The following is a 19,210-nucleotide window of genomic DNA, read 5'->3' on the forward strand; positions in this document are numbered from 1 at the left end:
CGACTTTCAGGTATGACTTTATAATCTCACTAGAACACGACTAACACAATAAGCAGATAAGGGATTTTCCAGAATTATTCTAGTAAATGTGTCTAATAACATCTGAATCGCTCCCACTGCCATTGCCTTTTTTTTTTCTAGATAGATAGATAGATAGTACTTTATTGATTCCTTCAGGAGAGTTCCTTCAGGAAAATTAAAATTCCAGCAGCAGTTTACAGAGTTCAGATCAATTTAAATAAAAGTAAAACGTAAATAATGGGGGTTTAAATGGAAACAATAGAGAAATATTACAATAAGAATAAAAAATAAAAAGCAACAATGGGAAAAAATATATATATAACAGTAAAATAAGAATATAACAAGACAAAGTAGGCAGTAGTGACCATGTTATGAAAACGTGGTTCTAGTGCTTCACTCTAACTTTCCTTATCCACGAATCTTTCATACTCGCTCAAATTAATGGGGAAATCGTCGCTTTCTCGGTCCGAATCGCTCTCGATGCCTGTGGCTATGATTATAAACAATGTTCAGATGTGAGGAGCCCTACAATCAGTGACATCACGCGCACATCGTCTGCTACTTCCGGTACAGGCAAGGCTTTTTTATTAGCGACCAAATGTTGCGAACTTTATCGTCGATGTTCTCTCCTAAATCCTTTTAGCAAAAATATGGCAATATCGCGAAATGATCAAGTATGACACATAGAATGGACCTGCTATCCCCGTTTAAATAAGAACATCTTATAACGCAGTTTTTCTTAAATATGTGTCTAATGCTTTATAACCAATGTGTTCTGAGTACAATCCTAAAACATCTTCCACTGTTAACCTAATCTTCTCTTTCGCTAACTTACTTTCCAGTATTTCCTGTCATGTTTACAGCTGAAACCTTTATTGTGAAAGTCTATCCTTACTGCTGTAACAGGATGTATTGCGCTTCACGAACCAGAATTAAAAAAAAAAAAAAAAAGTAACCAGAAGCAAAAACTCGGACATGGAAGGAGTTCGGAGAAGCCATGGAAAACGACTTCCGGACAGCTTCAAAACGATTCTGGACTACCATTCGCCGCCTCAGGAAGGGGAAGCAATGCACTATCAACACCGTGTATGGTGAGGATGGTGTTCTGCTAATCTCGACTGCGGATGTTGTGGATCGGTGGAAAGAATACTTGGAAGACCTCCTCAATCCCACCAACATGTCTTCCTATGAGGAAGCAGTACCTGGTGGACTCTCCTATTTCTGGGGCCGAGGTCGTTGAGGTAGTTAAAAAGCTCCTCGGTGGCAAGGCCCCAGGGGTGGAAGAGATCCGCCCGGAGTTCCTTAAGGCTCTAGATGCTGTGGGGCTGTCTTGGTTGACAAGACTCTGCAGCATCGCGTGGACATCGGGGGCGGTACCTCTGGATTGATAGACCGGGGTGGTGGTTCCTCTATTTAAGAAGGGGAACCGGAGGGTGTGTTCCAACTATCGTGGGATCACACTCCTCAGCCTTCCCGGTAAGGTTTATTCAGGTGTACTGGAGAGGAGGCTACGTCAGATAGTCAAACCTCGGATTCAGGAGGAACAGTGTGGTTTTCGTCCTGGTCGTGGAACTGTGGACCAGCTCTATACTCTCAGCAGGGTACTTGAGGGTGCATGGGAGTTTGCTCAACCAGTCTACAAGTGCTTTGTGGACTTGGAGAAGGCATTGGACCGTGTCCCGCGGGAAGTCCTGTGGGGAGTGCTCAGAAAGTATGGGGTATCGGACTGTCTGATTGTGGCGGTCCACTCCCTGTATGATCAGTGTCAGAGCTTGGTCCGCATTGCCGGCAGTAAGTCGGACCCGTTTCCAGTGAGGGTTGGACTCCGCCAAGGCTGTCCTTTGTCACCCATTCTGTTCATAACTTTTATGGACAGAATTTCTAGGCGCAGTCAAGGCGTTGAGGGGTTCCGGGTTGGTGGCCGCAGGATTAGGTCTCTGCTTTTTGCAGATGATGTGGTCCTGATGGCTTCATCTGGCCGGGATCTTCAGCTCTCACTGGATCGGTTCACAGCCGAGTGTGAAGTGACTGGGATGAAAATGAGCACCTCTAAGTCAGAGTCCATGGTTCTCGCCCGGAAAAGGGTGGAATGCCATCTCCAGGTTGGGGAGGAGACCCTGTTCCAAGTGGAGGAGTTCAAGTACCTAGGAGTCTTGTTCACAAGTGAAGGAAGAGTGGATGGTGAGATCGACAGGCGGATTGGTGTGGCGTCTTCAGTAATGCGGACGTTGTACCGATCCGTTGAGGTGAAGAAGGAGCTGAGCCGGAAGGCAAAGCTCTCAATTTACCAGTCGATCTACGTTCCCATCCTCACCTATGGTCATGAGCTTTGGTTCATGACCGAAAGGATAAGATCACGGGTACAAGCGGCCGAAATGAGTTTCCTCCGCCGGGTGGCGGGTCTCTCCCTTAGAGATAGGGTGAGAAGCTCTGTTATCCGGGAGGAACTCAAAGTAAAGCCGCTGCTCCTCCACATGGAGAGGAGCCAGATGAGTTGGTTCGGGCATCTGGTCAGGATGCCACTTGAACGCCTCCCTAGGGAGGTGCTTAGGGCACATCCAACCGGTAGGAGGCTACGGGGAAGACCCAGGACACTTTGGGAAGACTATGTCTCCCGACTGGCTTGGGAACGCCTCGGGATGGGGGAGAGGGAAGTCTGGGCTTCCCTGCTTCGGCTGCTGCCCCCGTGACCCGACCTCGGATAAGCGGAAGAAGATGGATGGATGGATGGATGGAACCAGAAGTGGAGGTGGTAAAAGAATAAACAAAGCTCCAGGGCTAAACTGAGAATTAAGAGTTTGTTATGTACATATGGTAACCTTTGGGTCACAGTCCTAAACTCACAGCTCTCAGGAAGCTTGAGCTTATGCTATCAGTGGATCAGAAAATCATGAGATGCTGGAATAAACAAGTTAGTGTGAGGAAGTTCTACAAGCCAGATACATCAACCCCGCAAGACCAGGCCAGATGACCAGAAACCAGCAAAGGTGGGGAGATGCCAGAGGAACTGGACTACGTGTGCTGGGAAGAGAAGGAGCGAAGGACATACTTTCTTAGAGACAGGCTCTGAAGTGAGGCCCTCTTGGAGCAGATGAAAAGGCTGCTTAGTCGCCGTTCCGTGGACGTTCTCTCTATTCTCCAGCCAATCACACTGTAAAATAAATCTTAAGACGGTAAAGCGGAAAATTGACAACTTGGTGAGCTTTATTAGAGATTAAACAAACACGTTTAGGAGACAAAGTTCTCCTCCCTTCAGACATTAAAGACAGGTGCGTGCCACTCCAAATCATGTCCAACCAACTGAATGTACCTTAGGTTGACTCCAGTTAAGCTGTAAGAAATCTCAAGAATGATGACTTGAAACAGGATGCTGCTTCTGAGCTGCATGGCAAAAGGCTGTGAATACTTATGTACATGTGATTTAATTCTTTTTGGCCAAAAAAACAGCATTTTCACATTTTCATTGTGTGTAAAATTATGAGGATAAAAATGAATTTATTCCATTTTGGTGTAATACTGCAATATAACAAAATGTGACAACACTGAATACTTTCCAGATGCACTTTATCCTACTTGTGATGCTCAAGGTTCCATTGTTGGTCCTCTCTTTTATCATTATTTGGGCTATTTAACTGGTGGCCGCCGGGCACAGGAAATGGGAAAAGAAACTTGCAAGATTCACATTTTTACAAACCCAAATCAAATGTTTACTGTAGGTGACGCTGAGTCTTGGATTATACAAAAACAAAACATTAGGTAAGGGAGTAGTTCTACACATCGTAATGATTCACTTTGTGGTATGGAAATGTGACCTTCAAACCAATTTAGTCCCGCTGGGTTTAGTTTTTCCTTGCCTTGATGTGGGATCTGAACAGAGGATATCGTTTTGGCTTGTGCAGCCCTTTGAGACACTTGTGATTTAGGGCTATATAAATGAAAATTGATTGATTACATATACCGTATTTTTTAACTGTAATTTTTTTTGTTTTTTTTATTGTGAAGCATAGAGAAATACACAGGAATTGGGCCTTTTAGAACATAAAACTGATGTTAATGATAGAAAAATACTTTGTACATAAAAGTGAATAAGCTAAGAGGAGGTCAATAATACAGTACTTAAATGCAAAGCTGACAGTTTGTCATCATAAGACTTGTTTGCGTGTTGGCATGCAGTGTTTTGATTTCGGACAAACAGGAAAAAAGTGGGAATGCTACTCGTCTGTCAAACAGCCTGGATGTTGTCGCACAAACGATAACCTTTGCCCCTTCTCGTTTGGCCTTTAGCAAACATGTTAGCATGTAAGGTTGCTACAGTAAGCACCTGATTGTCTGCAGAGGAGATTCTGGCGTGTTGTGACATTATTCGATTGAATTAAATAAACAACTTAGCAATAATGAGGGTGATGGCTGTTCAGAGCTGTTTGGATCGTAAGACAAAAAGGAGGAATACATTCTTAGGTGGCAGGTCCATGTCACAACAAAAGGTCCTCTGCTCGCCTTCGTCGCACGTCAAACATCAGCAAAACAGTTGGGATGCAGTTTCTTTGCACGTCTGCAATATTTTTGCCAAGTTAGGATTTCGGGGATTTGGACAAAACGTGCGATTAAATACATTCAAGCTTCGGCTCAATCAAAAACAAAAAAACAGAATACTCTCTGTCGGAACCATCAGATTCACAAACACTGAACTTGCTTGAAAAACTCTCCTGGAAATGGCTTGAAATCCAGTGCACTGATTCTGCATTTTATTCATATATACTGTATATATATATTTTTTCATTTATTTGTACATCTTTGCTCATGTGAATAAAAGAACACCCAAAATAGAGTTTTGTTTTTGAAATCTGGTCTTTCTTGCGCTAATAACCGATAAAGCAATTGCAACCTTTGTTCGCCATCGGCAGTCCCGGAGCAAAATGTGTTTTATTGTTGTGGAATCTCTGGAGGCTACGAGCTGCACGGAAAAAGCATTCTCCCGTCTACAAAAAACAAGTCGATGCATGTGGCGATTGAGGAGTAAAGCTTCGAACAAAGTAAAAAGTCTTCCGCCCCAACCGGACCAAAGGGTCGCTGTAGCAGGCACTGAACAGAAAATAATTGCGATAGAAAATCAAAGAAATGCACCTGGTGCATCTGTGAGTTGTAGTCCAAGCTGCTCGGAGATATTTCAGGCCTCAGCATCTGTGGAGCTACAAGGAGGCTTCACTTTGGAAGGAGCTACATGACGCCCCCTGCTGGTCACCGACAGCACTGAGCTCACATTTGGATCTGCGCACACACGCACACACACACACACACACACACACACACACACACACACACACACACCATGTTCTCATGCAGACTTTCAAAAACCTCCAGCAAGTGTTTGTTATGACGCCGATGATTGCAGCTCTTCCTCGACGGGCTACGTTACCCCACTGCGCCCGTGTTCGAGCCGTGCTGAAATGGGAACGTGGGAGGGCGGTGGTGAAGGTGTTCGGTCGGCGGTGGTGGTGGTGGTGGTGGTGGCGCGTGATGAGGTCACCGGCTTCTAGGAGATGATCTCCAGGATGTAGAAGACCAGCTCCATCACCACCGGACCCTCGCTCAGCTGGCACGCTCCTCCGTGGATGATGGGGATCAGAGCGCTGTCCAGGTCACTCAGGTACTGAGGCAGCAGAGGCTGCCCGTTACTTCCTACCAGGTAGCCCACCTAAGACAAAGCATTGGTGTCAACAGTTGTGGCTGTAGGCAACCTCCTGATAGTTATTTTTAAATCCATATGACAGTAGATGCATTTATCTTAAATCAATTCCATCCATCCATCCATTTTCTACCGCTTATTCCCTTTTGGGGTCGCGGGGGGCGCTGGCGCCTATCTCAGCGACAATCGGGCGGAAGGCGGGGTACACCCTGGACAAGTCGCCACCTCATCGCAGGGCCAACACAGATAGACAGACAACATTCACACACTAGGGATCATTTAGTGTTGCCAATCAACCTATCCCCAGGTGCATGTCTTTGGAGGTGGGAGGGGCCTATCCCCAGGTGCATGTCTTTGGAGGTGGGAGGGGCCTATCCCCAGGTGCATGTCTTTGGAGGTGGGAGGAAGCCGGAGAACCCGGAGGGAACCCACGCAGTCACGGGGAGAACATGCAAACTCCACACAGAAAGATCCCTAGGACTGCAGGACCTTCGTATTGTGAGGCAGACGCACTAACGCCTCTGCCACCGTGAAGCCAATTTATCAGCGGAATTAATGCTGACTGAGCAGTTTGCTCCTCATTGCTACAACGACATTGGTTCTATTGCTGTATACTGGTGATGTATAAATGATCATGTGTCGTGTTTTGTGGTCACGTTCGGTTTTGTATTGGATTCATTGGGCACTCTTGTTTGTTTTGTCACCATGCCAACCATCAGTTTTCACCTGTTATGTGTTCACGACTCACGCAGCTGATTTGTCTGGACTCACGCACCTGTCATCACTGCACCTATTTAAGCCTGTATTTGCCAGGCAGTCAGCCTGGCGACATCACCCTCTACCATACTTGCCAACATTGAGACCTCCGATTTCGGAAGGTGGGGGGCGTGGTTAAGAGTCAAATATTTCATTTATATAAGAAATAATTGACTTTCAGTGAATTCTAGCTATATATATATATAAAAAATAAATACTTGAATTTCAGTGTTCATTTATTTACACATATAAACACACATAACACTCATCTACTCATTGTTGAGTTAAGGGTTGAATTGTCCACCCTTGTTCTATTCTCTGTCACTATTTTTCTAACCATATGCATGTACAGTAGATGGCAGTATTGTCCTGTTTAAGAGTGTCACAACATTGCTGTTTGCGGCAGACGAACTGCTTTACGGTCGTCGAAAACGTGACTGCTGTTGTGTGTTGTTACCGCCCTGGGAGGACGTTAATGAAACTGCCTAACAATTAACCCACATAAGAAACCAAGAACTCACCCTCGATCATTCTTCAGTTATAACGTCATTGGGCAGACACTCTGTTTATATTGTGGGAAAGCGGACGTGTAAACAGGCTGTCGACACGTCACTCAGGTCCGCGTGGAGCTGGAGGGGGTGTGGGCTCCAGCTCCGCCTAAATTTCAGGAGATTTTCGGGAGAAAATTTGTCCCGGGAGGTTTTCAGGAGAGGCGCTGAATTTTCGGGAGTCTCCCGGAAAATCGGGGAGGGTTGGCAAGTATGCCCTCTACGTAAGTTTTGTTATTCATGCCATAGTTTGCAAGTTTTGTTTTAAGTCCATAGTTTACGTTGTAGTAATAGTTTGGTTTCATAGCCAAGTTTTGTACCTCCTCTGAGAGCGCCTTTTGTTTTGTTTGTACTTTTCGAGTTAAAATTAAAAGATGTCATTACCTTCACCCCATGTCCGGTCCACTCATTCTGCACCACGGGAAAACAAACCGCCCCATAGTCCAAGTTCTGACATCATGATGTATAAAGTACTTTATCATGCACTCCAAATCACTATTCAAGGTAAAACATGAACTTGTATTAGCGATAATGAGTTAATAGCAGTTAGGGCTGCCGCTATAAATTATTTAAGTAATCAAATAATCCATTGATTTGTTTGTGCATCTAAATGAGTAATTGTAGAAAACACACTAACCACCGCTCTCATATATGCTATATTGCAGCGTCCCTGCAAAAACATTGTCCGCGTATTTAAAGTTCTGGGCACTACATGCATTTTTTTATTGGTTACACCTATTAAATGATTAATAGAAGCAACAATATGTTAGAATCATGTATATATTATCACACAACTCTTATGCTTAAAGGCTGTTGCTATAGTTATTATCAATTGTGCTGAAGTTGTACTTTTCTATCTGTGCAAAGGGACTGCTGGTAATGCAAAAGGTCGTCTCGTACCCGTGTTGTGTACAGACTCAGCCTGCTGACTGCCGAGGCCGAACATCGAGTACCGTGACGCAGACAAAGCAAAGACAGGGCAATATCACGAATGTCAGCACATTTGCATTTCATTAATAGTGATACATTGTGTCAAACTGGGGCTGTTGAGATTAGCCCCTTCCCTCAGCGACAGCCTCAGTGATGTAACCAGGGACCTCCCAAATAAATAGAGGAAGCAAGTGGGCAGGATTTTAGAGTGTAGTTTGGATCTGTAGAGTACAGCCCAAAAACATCGCTCCTCATTGAGCTAAATTGAACTCTGTCTCTGCATGATTCCTTGCTTCTTGTCTGTTTAATAGAGGTCATCAGTGTTTGAACCTGACACAATATACAAAACCCAAAACCAGTGAAGTTGGCACGTTGTGTAATTCGTAAATAAAAACAGAATACAATGATTTGCAAATCCTTTTTAACTTATATTCAATAGAATAGACTGCAAAGACAAGATATTTAATGTTCGAACTGAGAAACATGATTTTTTTTGCAAATAATCATTAACTTAAAATTTAACGGCAGCAACACATTGTTGGTACATGTGCATTTTTACCACCGTGTTACATGGCCTTTCCTTTCAACAACCTTTGGGAACCGAAGAGACCGATTTTTGAAGTTTTTCCAGGTTGAATTTTTTCCCATTCTTGCTTGTGATATTTTAGGCTTCATAATGCAGCACACATTTTCAATGGGAGACAGGTCTGGACTACAGGCAGGCCAGTCTAGTACCCGGACTCTTTTACTACGAAGCCATGCTCTTGTAACACGTACAGAATGTGGCTTGGCATTGTCTTGCTGAAATAAGCAGGGGCGTCCACATGTTAACATTATTTGGATGGCAACATATTTTGCTCCAAAACCTGTATGTACCTTTCAGCATTAATGGTGCCTTCACAGATGTGTAAGTTACCCATGCCTTGGGCGCTAATGCACCGGGATTTTATTTACGATTCACGCAACGTGCCAACTACACTGGTTTTGTAAATTAAAGCTCTTTTTTGATTGATTTAAGCCATTATTCGTTGCCGCTTTAATACCAGTTATCGCCAACTTGCAATTAACACCCGTCCTTTTTTTTTGCGCCTAATTAGTTGCTACCTGGTCCGAGTCCAGCGTGACCCTCAGCCCAAGCTTGGCCATGCCGTCCTCCTTGAGCAGCTTGAGGTGCGGGCAGAGCGCCGTGCAGAAAGCTCGCGCCACGTTTTCTGTCAGGCGGCTGTGGTCGGCCGGGTCGCTCAGCCCGTTGGGTTGATCGTCGCTCTGGAGGAAGAAGACCTGGCAGAGGACAAGACGGGCAGTGTCACTCAGTAGCGGACACTCGTGGTGGGTCAGACAATACTGATTGATGTATTATGAACTAGAGGGATCAATATTGTGTCCCTTGATACGTGTGTGGGTGTCACTTAAAGAAAAAAAAACATGTGACCGATACAGCCGCTGGGTCGTTTGAATGAGAAGCATCAAACTGTGTTTATCAGGATCTGTTTAGTATTCGGCTCAGAGATGAGCCTTATAAATTCCTTTTATTTGCCAACTATTCATTTTATTAGCAAGTCAGATGTGACTCTTTCATCCAGCAGATGGCGCTATTATGAAACACAGTGTTAGTGCAGTGTCATTTACTTGTAATAGTTGATACTAGGGCTGGGTGAAATGGCCTTTTATTAATATTTCGATATTTTTGTGCCATGTCACGATGCACGATATATATCTCCATATTTTGCCTTATCCTTGAGTGAACACTTGATGCATATAATCACAGCAGTATGATGATTCTATGTGTCTACATTCAAACATTCTTCTTCATACTGCATTAATATATGCTACTTTTAAACTTTCATGCAGAGAGGGAAATCACAACTGTATTTATTAAACAGTTATTAAGCAGTGGCACAAACATTCATGTCATTTCAAAACAGAAAGTGCAAGATTGTCAGAGACATTTTAAAACAAGCTATTGGTGCACTTTTGTGCATGATGTCACTAAGATGACATATCAATCAATCAATGTTTACTTATATAGCCCTGAATCACTAGTGTCTCAAAAGGGCTGCACAAACCACAACACAAACCACTACGACATCCTCGGTATCCTCGGACATATCAAAACAACACTAAATTAAAGTGCACTTTTTGTACAGAACACCACTACAATAGTTAAAAACAAATACAGTGCACTTTTGTGCATGATGTCACACAGGATATTTCAAAAACTGTCAAATAAAAATGAGCTGCATAATAGGAAATCAAATAGTGTATGTCCTTAATTCTGTGGTAGGTTCCTGCAGACGTTATCTGATGTTGATTTTTTTTTTTTTTTCATACAGTGTTGATCTGAAAATTGTTGCTTCTTCATTTTGTGGGTGTGGCACCGAACGGAGATATTGACATGCAGTTTCAAGCACTCTCCATTCTCTAGAGCAGGGGTAGGGAACCTATGGCTCTAGAGCCAGATGTGGCTCTTTTGATGACTGCATCTGGCTCTCAGATAAATCTTAGCTGACATTGTTTAACACGATAAGTCATTAATAATTCCGCTGGTAATCACAGTGTTAAAAATGACGTTCAAATTATATAACATTCTCATGCATTTTAATCCATCCATCCATTTTCTATCCCACCAGTTAAAGAAGTGCACTAATGGGAAGAAGTATTATATTAATTATTGGTTAGCTTCAGAATAACAATGTTATTAAAAAAAATAGGAGACTTATTATACTCTAAAAATGTTGGTATTACTTAAAAATGCACGCATTTAGTTGTATTCAGTGTTAAAAAATATTATATGGCTCTCACGGAAATACATTTTTAAATATTTGGCTCTCATGGCTCTCTCAGCCAAAAAGGTTCCCGACCCCTGGGTTAGTGGGTGACTTTTCAAATGATGCTACAAATTAGCAGTGGTGCTACTTTTTGCAGCAACGCTTTTGCCGCATAATTGTCAAACATACGGACATTATCTCCTTCTGTTGTTGACTATTTGTTTCATACGGTGTTGATGTGGAAATGGTTGCTTCAGCAGTTTGTGGTTATGGCACCGAACAGAGATGTTGACATGCGGAGTTTCAAAAACTCTACATTTTCTAGCAGGTGACTTTTCAAGTCATGCTACAAATTAGCAGTAAGTGCTACTTTTGGAGCAACGCTTTTGCCGAATACTTGTTCGACATCTTCCCGCTTGAAGCCAAAACACCGCCAGACGATGCACCCCGTGCTGTTTTTCTTGGGAGTTAAGTCTTCTTACATTTGTTACCAGATCGGCACCTTCCACCTCTCGTATTACCACTCGCAACGCACCGTTAGCATCACATCTAATGTTACCCATTTAACTACCTCTGTGCTTGGGGAGGGCGTGTGACGTTGCACGCGCGGCAGTATGTGTAAGAAGGTGCGCTTGTTTTATGTCTCTGTGAGAAGGAGAGACAACAAAGAGTGGGAAATGCATGTAGTGTAATGCCAGCAATTAAAAGCAAGTACATGAGAATGTTTGCTCGAATATCACAATATAGTCATTTTCTATATCGCACAGAGACAAACCCGCGATGTATCGAGTATATCGATATATATAGTGATTATATCGAGTATATCGATATATCGCCCAACCCTAGTTGACACTAATGATGAGGTGTGTCATGTCAAAGGTAAATATTTTATTTATTAGCTGGGCTTTACCTCTGTCCAGCGGATCACTTTGCCATTGGCTTTGAACTCGGAGCCGTGGAAAATCTTCACGCTGGTGATGGACTCCATCGATTTGCCGTCGATTGGGCTGATGACACTGAAACACATGAAATTGTTCCATTTTAATATTGTGTGTGTACCTTTACAATATTTAGACCTTCTTTGGTTGCTATTATCAATCAATCAATCAATCAATGTTTATTTATATAGCCCCAAATCACAAATGTCTCAAAGGACTGCACAAATCATTACGACTACAACATCCTCGGAAGAACCCACTAAAGGGCAAGGAAAACTCACACCCAGTGGGCAGGGAGAATTCACATCCAGTGGGACGCCAGTGACAATGCTGACTATGAGAAACCTTGGAGAGGACCTCAGATGTGGGCAACCCCCCCCACCCCCTAGGGGACCGAAAGCAATGGATGTCAAGCGGGTCTAACAGGATACTGTGAAAGTTCAATCCATAGTGGCTCCAACACAGCTCCAACACAAACGAAATAATTCGGGACAGGTCTACCTAATAATGTGACTAGAGATATTATCGGCCGATAAATGCTTTAAAACGTGATATCGGAAATTATCGGTATTGGTTTCAAAACGTAAAATTAATGACTTTTTAAAACGCCGTAGTACGGAGCGGTAAAAGCACGGATATAAACCCAGTTATCAGCCCCTCCCCTCTCCCAACACACAACACATGAGAGGTTTACCGTCGACGCTTGATGACCTCATCAAACTTCCCCGAGCGCAGCATAACAACAACAAGAGTGTGTTGTTGCCGGTGCTGTAGCCGCAGCTAACTAGCGAGCTCGCTCGATGACTAACGACACCATGTCTATGGTTTGGGATTATTTTAAAGTGTCTGACGGATTAAAAACTGGCAATTTGCAATGACTGCAAAAAGTTGGTTAGGAGAGGAGGAACCAAAAGGTCTTCCTTTGATACGAGCAATTTGATCTCCCACCTCTTCAAGAATCATTAGGAGATACACGATGAATACAAGCGGAAGATGGATGAAAAGCAAATACCGAAAAAAACTGGTATCACACAGTTGTCACTTAAAGACTGCGCCGAGAAAAAACAAAAACACAACAAAAACCACCCTAAGGCAAAAGCTCAAGTTGTGGTCAGGGACAACGCACGACGGTGGAGTTTGGTGTGGATAGTCTGCCCTGCATGGTACACACTTTGCAGCTTGCAGTGGACGGAGGTGCCCTGTCCCAACGCAGCATTTCAAGTTTCACAAGTTTATTCACAATACCACTTATAACAATTACAATAGTAGTGAATGTCATCATTTAAAGATGTTGGTACGTGAAAGAGTCCCCCAAATAAGCTAGAAGAAGCTTTTGACAGGGGTTCCAGAGGACAGTATATACATGGAAAGATGAAACATGGTAGCAAACAAGAAAAAAAACAAAAACAACGCTAGATAATAAACACAAGAACATAGTACTAAAGCAAGCATACATACACATACATACATACATACATTCAACCATGCAAAACCCAACAGTAGTCTACCTCACATGAGGCATTCAATATAGGTGGTTAATAGGTAAGTTTTCAGTTTCTTTTTGAAGTTGGAGAATGGTTACTGCAGGGGTTCCCACACTTTTTCTGCAGGCGAGCTACTTTTCAATTGACCAACTCGAGGGGATCTACCTCATTTATATATATCATTTATATTTATTTATTTTTGAAAGAGACATTTTTGTAAACAAGTTAAATGTGTTTAATGATAATACAAGCATGTGTAACACATATAGATGTCTTTCTTTCACGAAGACAAGAATATAAGTTGCTGTATTACCTGATTCTGATGACTTGCATTGATTGGAATCAGACAGTAATGATGATAACGCCCACATTTTCAAATGGAGGAGAAAAAAAGTTGTCCTTTCTGTACAATACCATATGAAAGTGGTTGGTTTTTGGCATCTAATTCATCCAGCTTCCATACACTTTACAAGAAAAACATTGGCGGCAAATTCCGTAGCTTGCTTGATTGACATTCACGGCACCCGAGGGTCTTGTGAGATGACGCTGGCTGCTGCCAGATCATTATTATGAAAATATGACCGAGAGGAAGGAGGGAAACACTTTTTATTTCAACAGACTCTCGCGCCGTCCCTTCCGTCAAAACTCTAAAGGCCGACTGCACATTTCCTATCTTCACAATAAAAGCCCTGCTTCATGCTGCCTGCGCTAACAAAATAAGAGTCTCGGAAAGCTGGCATGCACAAGTGATGTGCACGCCAGCTTTCTGAGGGATCGCTTGTGCACGCCAGTTTTCCGAGACTCTTATTTTGTTAGCGCAGGCAGCATGAAGCAGGGCTTTTATTGTGAAGATAGGAAATGTGCAGTCGGCCTTTAGAGTTTTGACGGAAGGGACGGCGCGAAAGTCTGTTGAAATAAAAAGTGTTTCTCGCCTTCCTCTCTGTCATTTTTTCATAATAATGAACTGGCAGCAGCCAGCGTCATCTCACAAGACCCTCGGGTGCCGTGAATGTCAATCAAGCAAGCTACGGAATTTGCCGCCAATGTTTTTCTTGTAAAGTGTATGGAAGCTGGATGAATTAGATGCCAAAAACCAACCACTTTCATGTGGTATTGTACAGAAAGGACAACTTTTTTTCTCCTCCATTTGAAAATGTGGGCGTTATCATCATTACTGTCTGATTCCAATCAATGCAAGTCATCAGAATCAGGTAATACACCAACTTATATTCTTGTCTTCGTGAAAGAAAGACATCTATATGTATTACACATGTTTGTATTATCATTAAACACATTTAACATGTTTACAAAAATGTCTCTTTCATAAATAAATAAATATAAATGATATATATAAATGAGGTAGATCCCCTCGAGTTGGTCAATTGAAAAGTAGCTCGCCTGCAGAAAAAGTGTGGGCACCCCTGCAGTAGGGCGTCACAAAAAAATCAGGCATAATAATGTGTTAATTCCACGACCGTATAAATATATATATTGGTATCGGTTGATATCGGAATCGGTAATATCGGATATCGACAAAAAAGCCAATATCGGACATCTCTAAATGTGACCCTTCCCCCTTCCGCCGGTCTCCTGGTTCTCACCCCTTGTTGAAGTTGTGGTCGTCCTCGGTCCACTGCACGTGCACATGTTCCTGGTTCTCCTCCTGGTCAGCTTTACCGCACGTGATGGTGAAGTCCTTCATGTCCCTCAGCGCTTGCCGTAGTGAGTCCATGGTCTCGGCCGTGATCTGGATCATCACGCCATCTGAGCGAGGCAAAGAGAACATTTGTTTGCTTCTTACGCAGCTTCTAAAAAACAAAAAAAATTAACTCGGTGCCAAGTGGGTCTTGCCTTCTACGATGCTTGTTTTGGCCAAGAAGCCAGACGAGGCCTTCAGGGCGCCGCTGAACACAAGAAAACAGGCGCCGGTCACTGAAAACAAAATCAATAGGATGGATTCATTAGTGCCTCACTTCAGGAGGACGTCTCTGAAGACCCAGGTGAGCGTTTGTGTCGTCACCTATGCGCGGCTGGTGATGGATGCTGATGGCCTGCGTCTGGTAGTTGCCGTCGTCGTTCTGCACGCACACCAGGTGGGAGTCGGCCCTCTCGTTGAAGCACGCCCCCATGGCCAGCACGTGCTCATTGGACTTGTTCATGGCTTTCATCAGCTGCACGCACACACACGGTCCACGTCTGATTAAAGCTGCATTCGGATGCCAAACTGCACCGAGCTGCGTGGGAAGTGAGACTTCCAGGGCACCGATTGCAGGGGAAATAAGTCAGATATCACCGGCTCCCAAATTTGCATTCCCGAGGATTAGCAATGTTTTTGCAGGTATATTAATGCTTTTTAATGCCACTTAATAAAAATTAAAATCTTGTGCCCTACTACAGTTTATTGCAATGGTCCCCAGAGGCGTGATGCGCACGCCCACTTTGTGGACACGCCCTGGCATCCCCCAACCACTGCTAGTTTGTCTGTGAAGACAAAAGGCTAGGGGAGAACACCCTGAGAGAAAAGTGTAACCTGGGTGACAAAACCCCATTAAATATCCTCATTTAAATAGCCTTTTAAAACCCCATTGAATATTCTTTCCAATTAAATCTTCCTATTTAAATAATTTCATTTAAATATCCTCTCAAAACCCCATTGAATATTATTTCTAATTAAATATCTTTCTATTTAAATATCATTTTACTTAAATATCCATCCATCCATCCATTTTCTACCGCTTATTTCCTTTTGGGGTCGCGGGGGGCGCTGGCGCCTATCTCAGCTACAATCGGGCGGAAGGCGGGGTACACCCTGGACAAGTCGCCACCTCATCGCAGGGCCAACACAGACAGACAGACAACATTCACACTCACATTCACACACTAGGGACCATTTTAGTGTTGCCAATCGGTGCATGTCTTTGGAGGTGGGAGGGGCCTATCCCCGGGTGCATGTCTTTGGAGGTGGGAGGGGCCTATCCCCGGGCGCATGTCTTTGGAGGTGGGAGGGGCCTATCCCCGGGTGCATGTCTTTGGAGGTGGGAGGGGCCTATCCCCAGGTGCATGTCTTTGGAGGTGGGAGGGGCCTATCCCCGGGTGCATGTCTTTGGAGGTGGGAGGGGCCTATCCCCGGGTGCATGTCTTTGGAGGTGGGAGGGGCCTATCCCCGGGTGCATGTCTTTGGAGGTGGGAGGGGCCTATCCCCGGGTGCATGTCTTTGGAGGTGGGAGGGGCCTATCCCCGGGTGCATGTCTTTGGAGGTGGGAGGAAGCCGGAGTACCCGGAGGGAACCCACACATTCACAGGGAGAACATGCAAACTCCACACAGAAAGATCCCGAGCCTGGATTTGAACCCAGGACTGCAGGAGCTTCGTATTGTGAGGCAGACGCACTAACCCCTCTGCCACCGTGAAGCCCTACTTAAATATCCTTTCTATTTAAATAACCTTTCAAATCCCAATTAAATATCCTATTTATTTTCGTGTCTTTGCGTCATTGCGTCACGCGGTCACGTGACCTGTTGCGGGAAGCATCAAATCCAGTAGTGGCTGCTTCCAGGAAGAGCGAGAGGGACGTTGCTGCAGGAGCCAACTACTGAAGCCGTGGGTCGTCGTGCGAGAGTGTTTAAGTGTGACTTATCTGCGGAATTGGCCATGTTGGATGGCGAGCTAGAACCTGAACTAGAGTCTGAAGCTTGATGCCTGGAACCGAACCAACCGAACTGAATCCACCCAACCAAGCCCCAGGCGGGTAGGAGGCTCCTCAGCAGCCGCTCTGTTTTTTCCCTTTGGTTTTTCCATAAACGCATTTCATTTCTGTCCTCCCCAACTTTCACATTTACCTTCACTAAAACCCCTCTGGACACTGCCACCACAACGTGGACTTTGAAAGGTCGTTTAATGAACTGTCGTGTTGCGCTTATACCTTTTTTGGTAAAAACAAGGACTGAATCAAGTACTGTATCACATTGTAAATATTGAACGTACTGTAATTTATGTTGAAAATGTGAATGGCCATTCCAATTTACATGTCTGTTTGTTGTTTGTTTTTCCTTCCATCTCCATCCATCCATCTTCTTCCGCTTATCCGAGGTCGGGTCGCGGGGGCAACAGCCTAAGCAGGGAAGCCCAGACTTCCCTCTCCCCAGCCACTTGGTCCAGCTCCTCCCGGTGGATCCCGAGGCGTTCCCAGGTCAGCCGGGAGACATAGTCTTCCCAACGTGTCCTGGGTCTTCCCCGTGGCCTCCTACCGATTGGACGTGCCCGAAACACCTCCCTAGGGAGGCGTTCGGGTGGCATCCGGACCAGATGCCTGAACCACCTCATCTGTCTCCTCTCCATGTGGAGGAGCAGCGGCTTTACTTTGAGTTCCTCCCGGATGGCAGAGCTTCTCACCCTATCTCTAAGGGAGAGACCCAAACTCATTTGGGCCGCTTGTACCCGTGATCTTGTCCTTTCAGTCATGACCCAAAGCTCATGACCATAGGTGAGAATGGGAACGTAGATCGACCGGTAAATTGAGAGCTTTGCCTTCCGGCTCAGCTCCTTCTTCACCACAACGGATCGATACAGCGTCCGCATTACTGAAGACACCGCACCGATCCGCCTGTCGATCTCACCATCCACTCTTCCCCCACTCGTGAACAAGACTCCTAGGTACTTGAACTCCTCCACTTGGGCCAGAGTGTCCTCCCCAACCTGGAGATGGCACTCCACCCTTTTCCGGGTGAGAACCATGGACTCGGACTTGGAGGTGCTGATTCTCATTCCGGTCGCTTCACACTCGGCTGCGAACCGATCCAGCGAGAGCTGAAGATCCCGGCCAGATGAAGCCATCAGGACCACATCATCTGCAAAAAGCAGAGACCTAATCCTGCGGCCACCAACCCGGAACCCCTCAACGCCTTGACTGCGCCTAGAAATTCTGTCCATAAAAGTTATGAACAGAATGGGTGACAAAGGACAGCCTTGGCGGAGTCCAACCCTCACTGGAAACGTGTCCGACTTACTGCCAGCAATGTGGACCAAGCTCTGACACTGATCATACAGGGAGTGGACCGCCACAATAAGACAGTCCGATACCCCATACTCTCTGAGCACTCCCCACAGGAATTCCCGGGGGACACGGTCCAATGCCTTCTCCAAGTCCACAAAGCACATGTAGACTGGTTGGGCAAACTCCCATGCACCCTCAAGAACCCTGCCCAGAGTATAGAGCTGGTCCACAATTCCACGACCAGGATGAAAACCACACATATTTTTTTTAATGATTACTTGTATGTATTGATTGTTTGAATTGCATGTATCATCATATTGAGTTTGCATGTTCTCCCCGTGACCGCGTGGGTTCCCTCCGGGTACTCATAGTCATTCACATTGACATCCCAGTGGGTTGTGAGTTTTTCCTTGCCCTGATGTGAGCTCTGAACCGAGGATGTCGTTGTGGCTTGTGCAGCCCTTTGAGACACTTGTGATTTAGGGCTAAAAAACTTAACATTGATTGATTGACATCAAAGAGCTCTGTCTACTTCTTGTCTCCTCTTGCACTGTCAGACTCAGACTCACCTCATTGTAACGGTTGCTGGGGATCTTGATGCTGGTCTTCCTCACCTCCATGTCCATCACCAAACCTTTCACCACTGGCAGCGCATACTGGTAGTTGCGGAAGTCCTGAAAAAAATAAAGACAACGTGAGGCGATTAGAGCTGGTGGAGATGACGATGAGGAGACATGGTGCCTTTAGAGTGAAGGAGGCGGTCTTACTGCAAGCAGATTCATGATGGTGTGACCCGTCTCTCCGAAAAGCGGCTTCCGGAAGCGCACGCTGAACAGCGGGCACGGATAAACTGAAACGCATGGCATTTCAATTAGTCCTAAATAGAGATGTCTGATAATATCGGACTGCCGATATTATTATTGGCCGATAAATGCTTTGAAATGCAATATCGGAAATTATCGGTATCTGTTTCAAAAAGTAAAATGGATTACTTTTTTAAAACGCCACTGTGTACACAAACGTAGGGAGCGCCAATAAACCTTGAAGGCACTGCCTTTGCGTGCCGGCCCAATTACATAATATCTA

The 19,210-nt window shown here is 44.7% G+C and overlaps 1 protein-coding gene across 4 annotated transcripts in view; it reads right to left on the reverse strand.

The window, feature by feature from the left end:
• Positions 1 to 3,205: 3,205 nt before the first annotated feature.
• The window catches only part of zfyve9a (zinc finger, FYVE domain containing 9a), a 63,196-nt gene continuing 47,191 nt past the window's right edge, over positions 3,206 to 19,210 (reverse strand). For all 4 annotated transcript variants that reach the window (XM_061919624.1, XM_061919623.1, XM_061919625.1 and 1 more), the window contains 8 exons: positions 18,892 to 18,974; positions 18,694 to 18,798; positions 15,152 to 15,302; positions 14,983 to 15,063; positions 14,733 to 14,895; positions 11,620 to 11,725; positions 9,046 to 9,222; positions 3,206 to 5,716 (listed from right to left, as the gene is read on the reverse strand). In XM_061919624.1, coding sequence (XP_061775608.1) covers positions 5,555 to 5,716; positions 9,046 to 9,222; positions 11,620 to 11,725; positions 14,733 to 14,895; positions 14,983 to 15,063; positions 15,152 to 15,302; positions 18,694 to 18,798; positions 18,892 to 18,974 — 1,028 coding nt within the window. In that variant the 3' untranslated portion in view covers positions 3,206 to 5,554. The remainder of the gene's footprint in view (positions 5,717 to 9,045; positions 9,223 to 11,619; positions 11,726 to 14,732; positions 14,896 to 14,982; positions 15,064 to 15,151; positions 15,303 to 18,693; positions 18,799 to 18,891; positions 18,975 to 19,210) is intronic.

This window comes from Nerophis ophidion, linkage group LG14 (assembly GCF_033978795.1).
Source record: "Nerophis ophidion isolate RoL-2023_Sa linkage group LG14, RoL_Noph_v1.0, whole genome shotgun sequence".
Classification (NCBI taxonomy): Eukaryota; Metazoa; Chordata; class Actinopteri; order Syngnathiformes; family Syngnathidae; genus Nerophis; species Nerophis ophidion.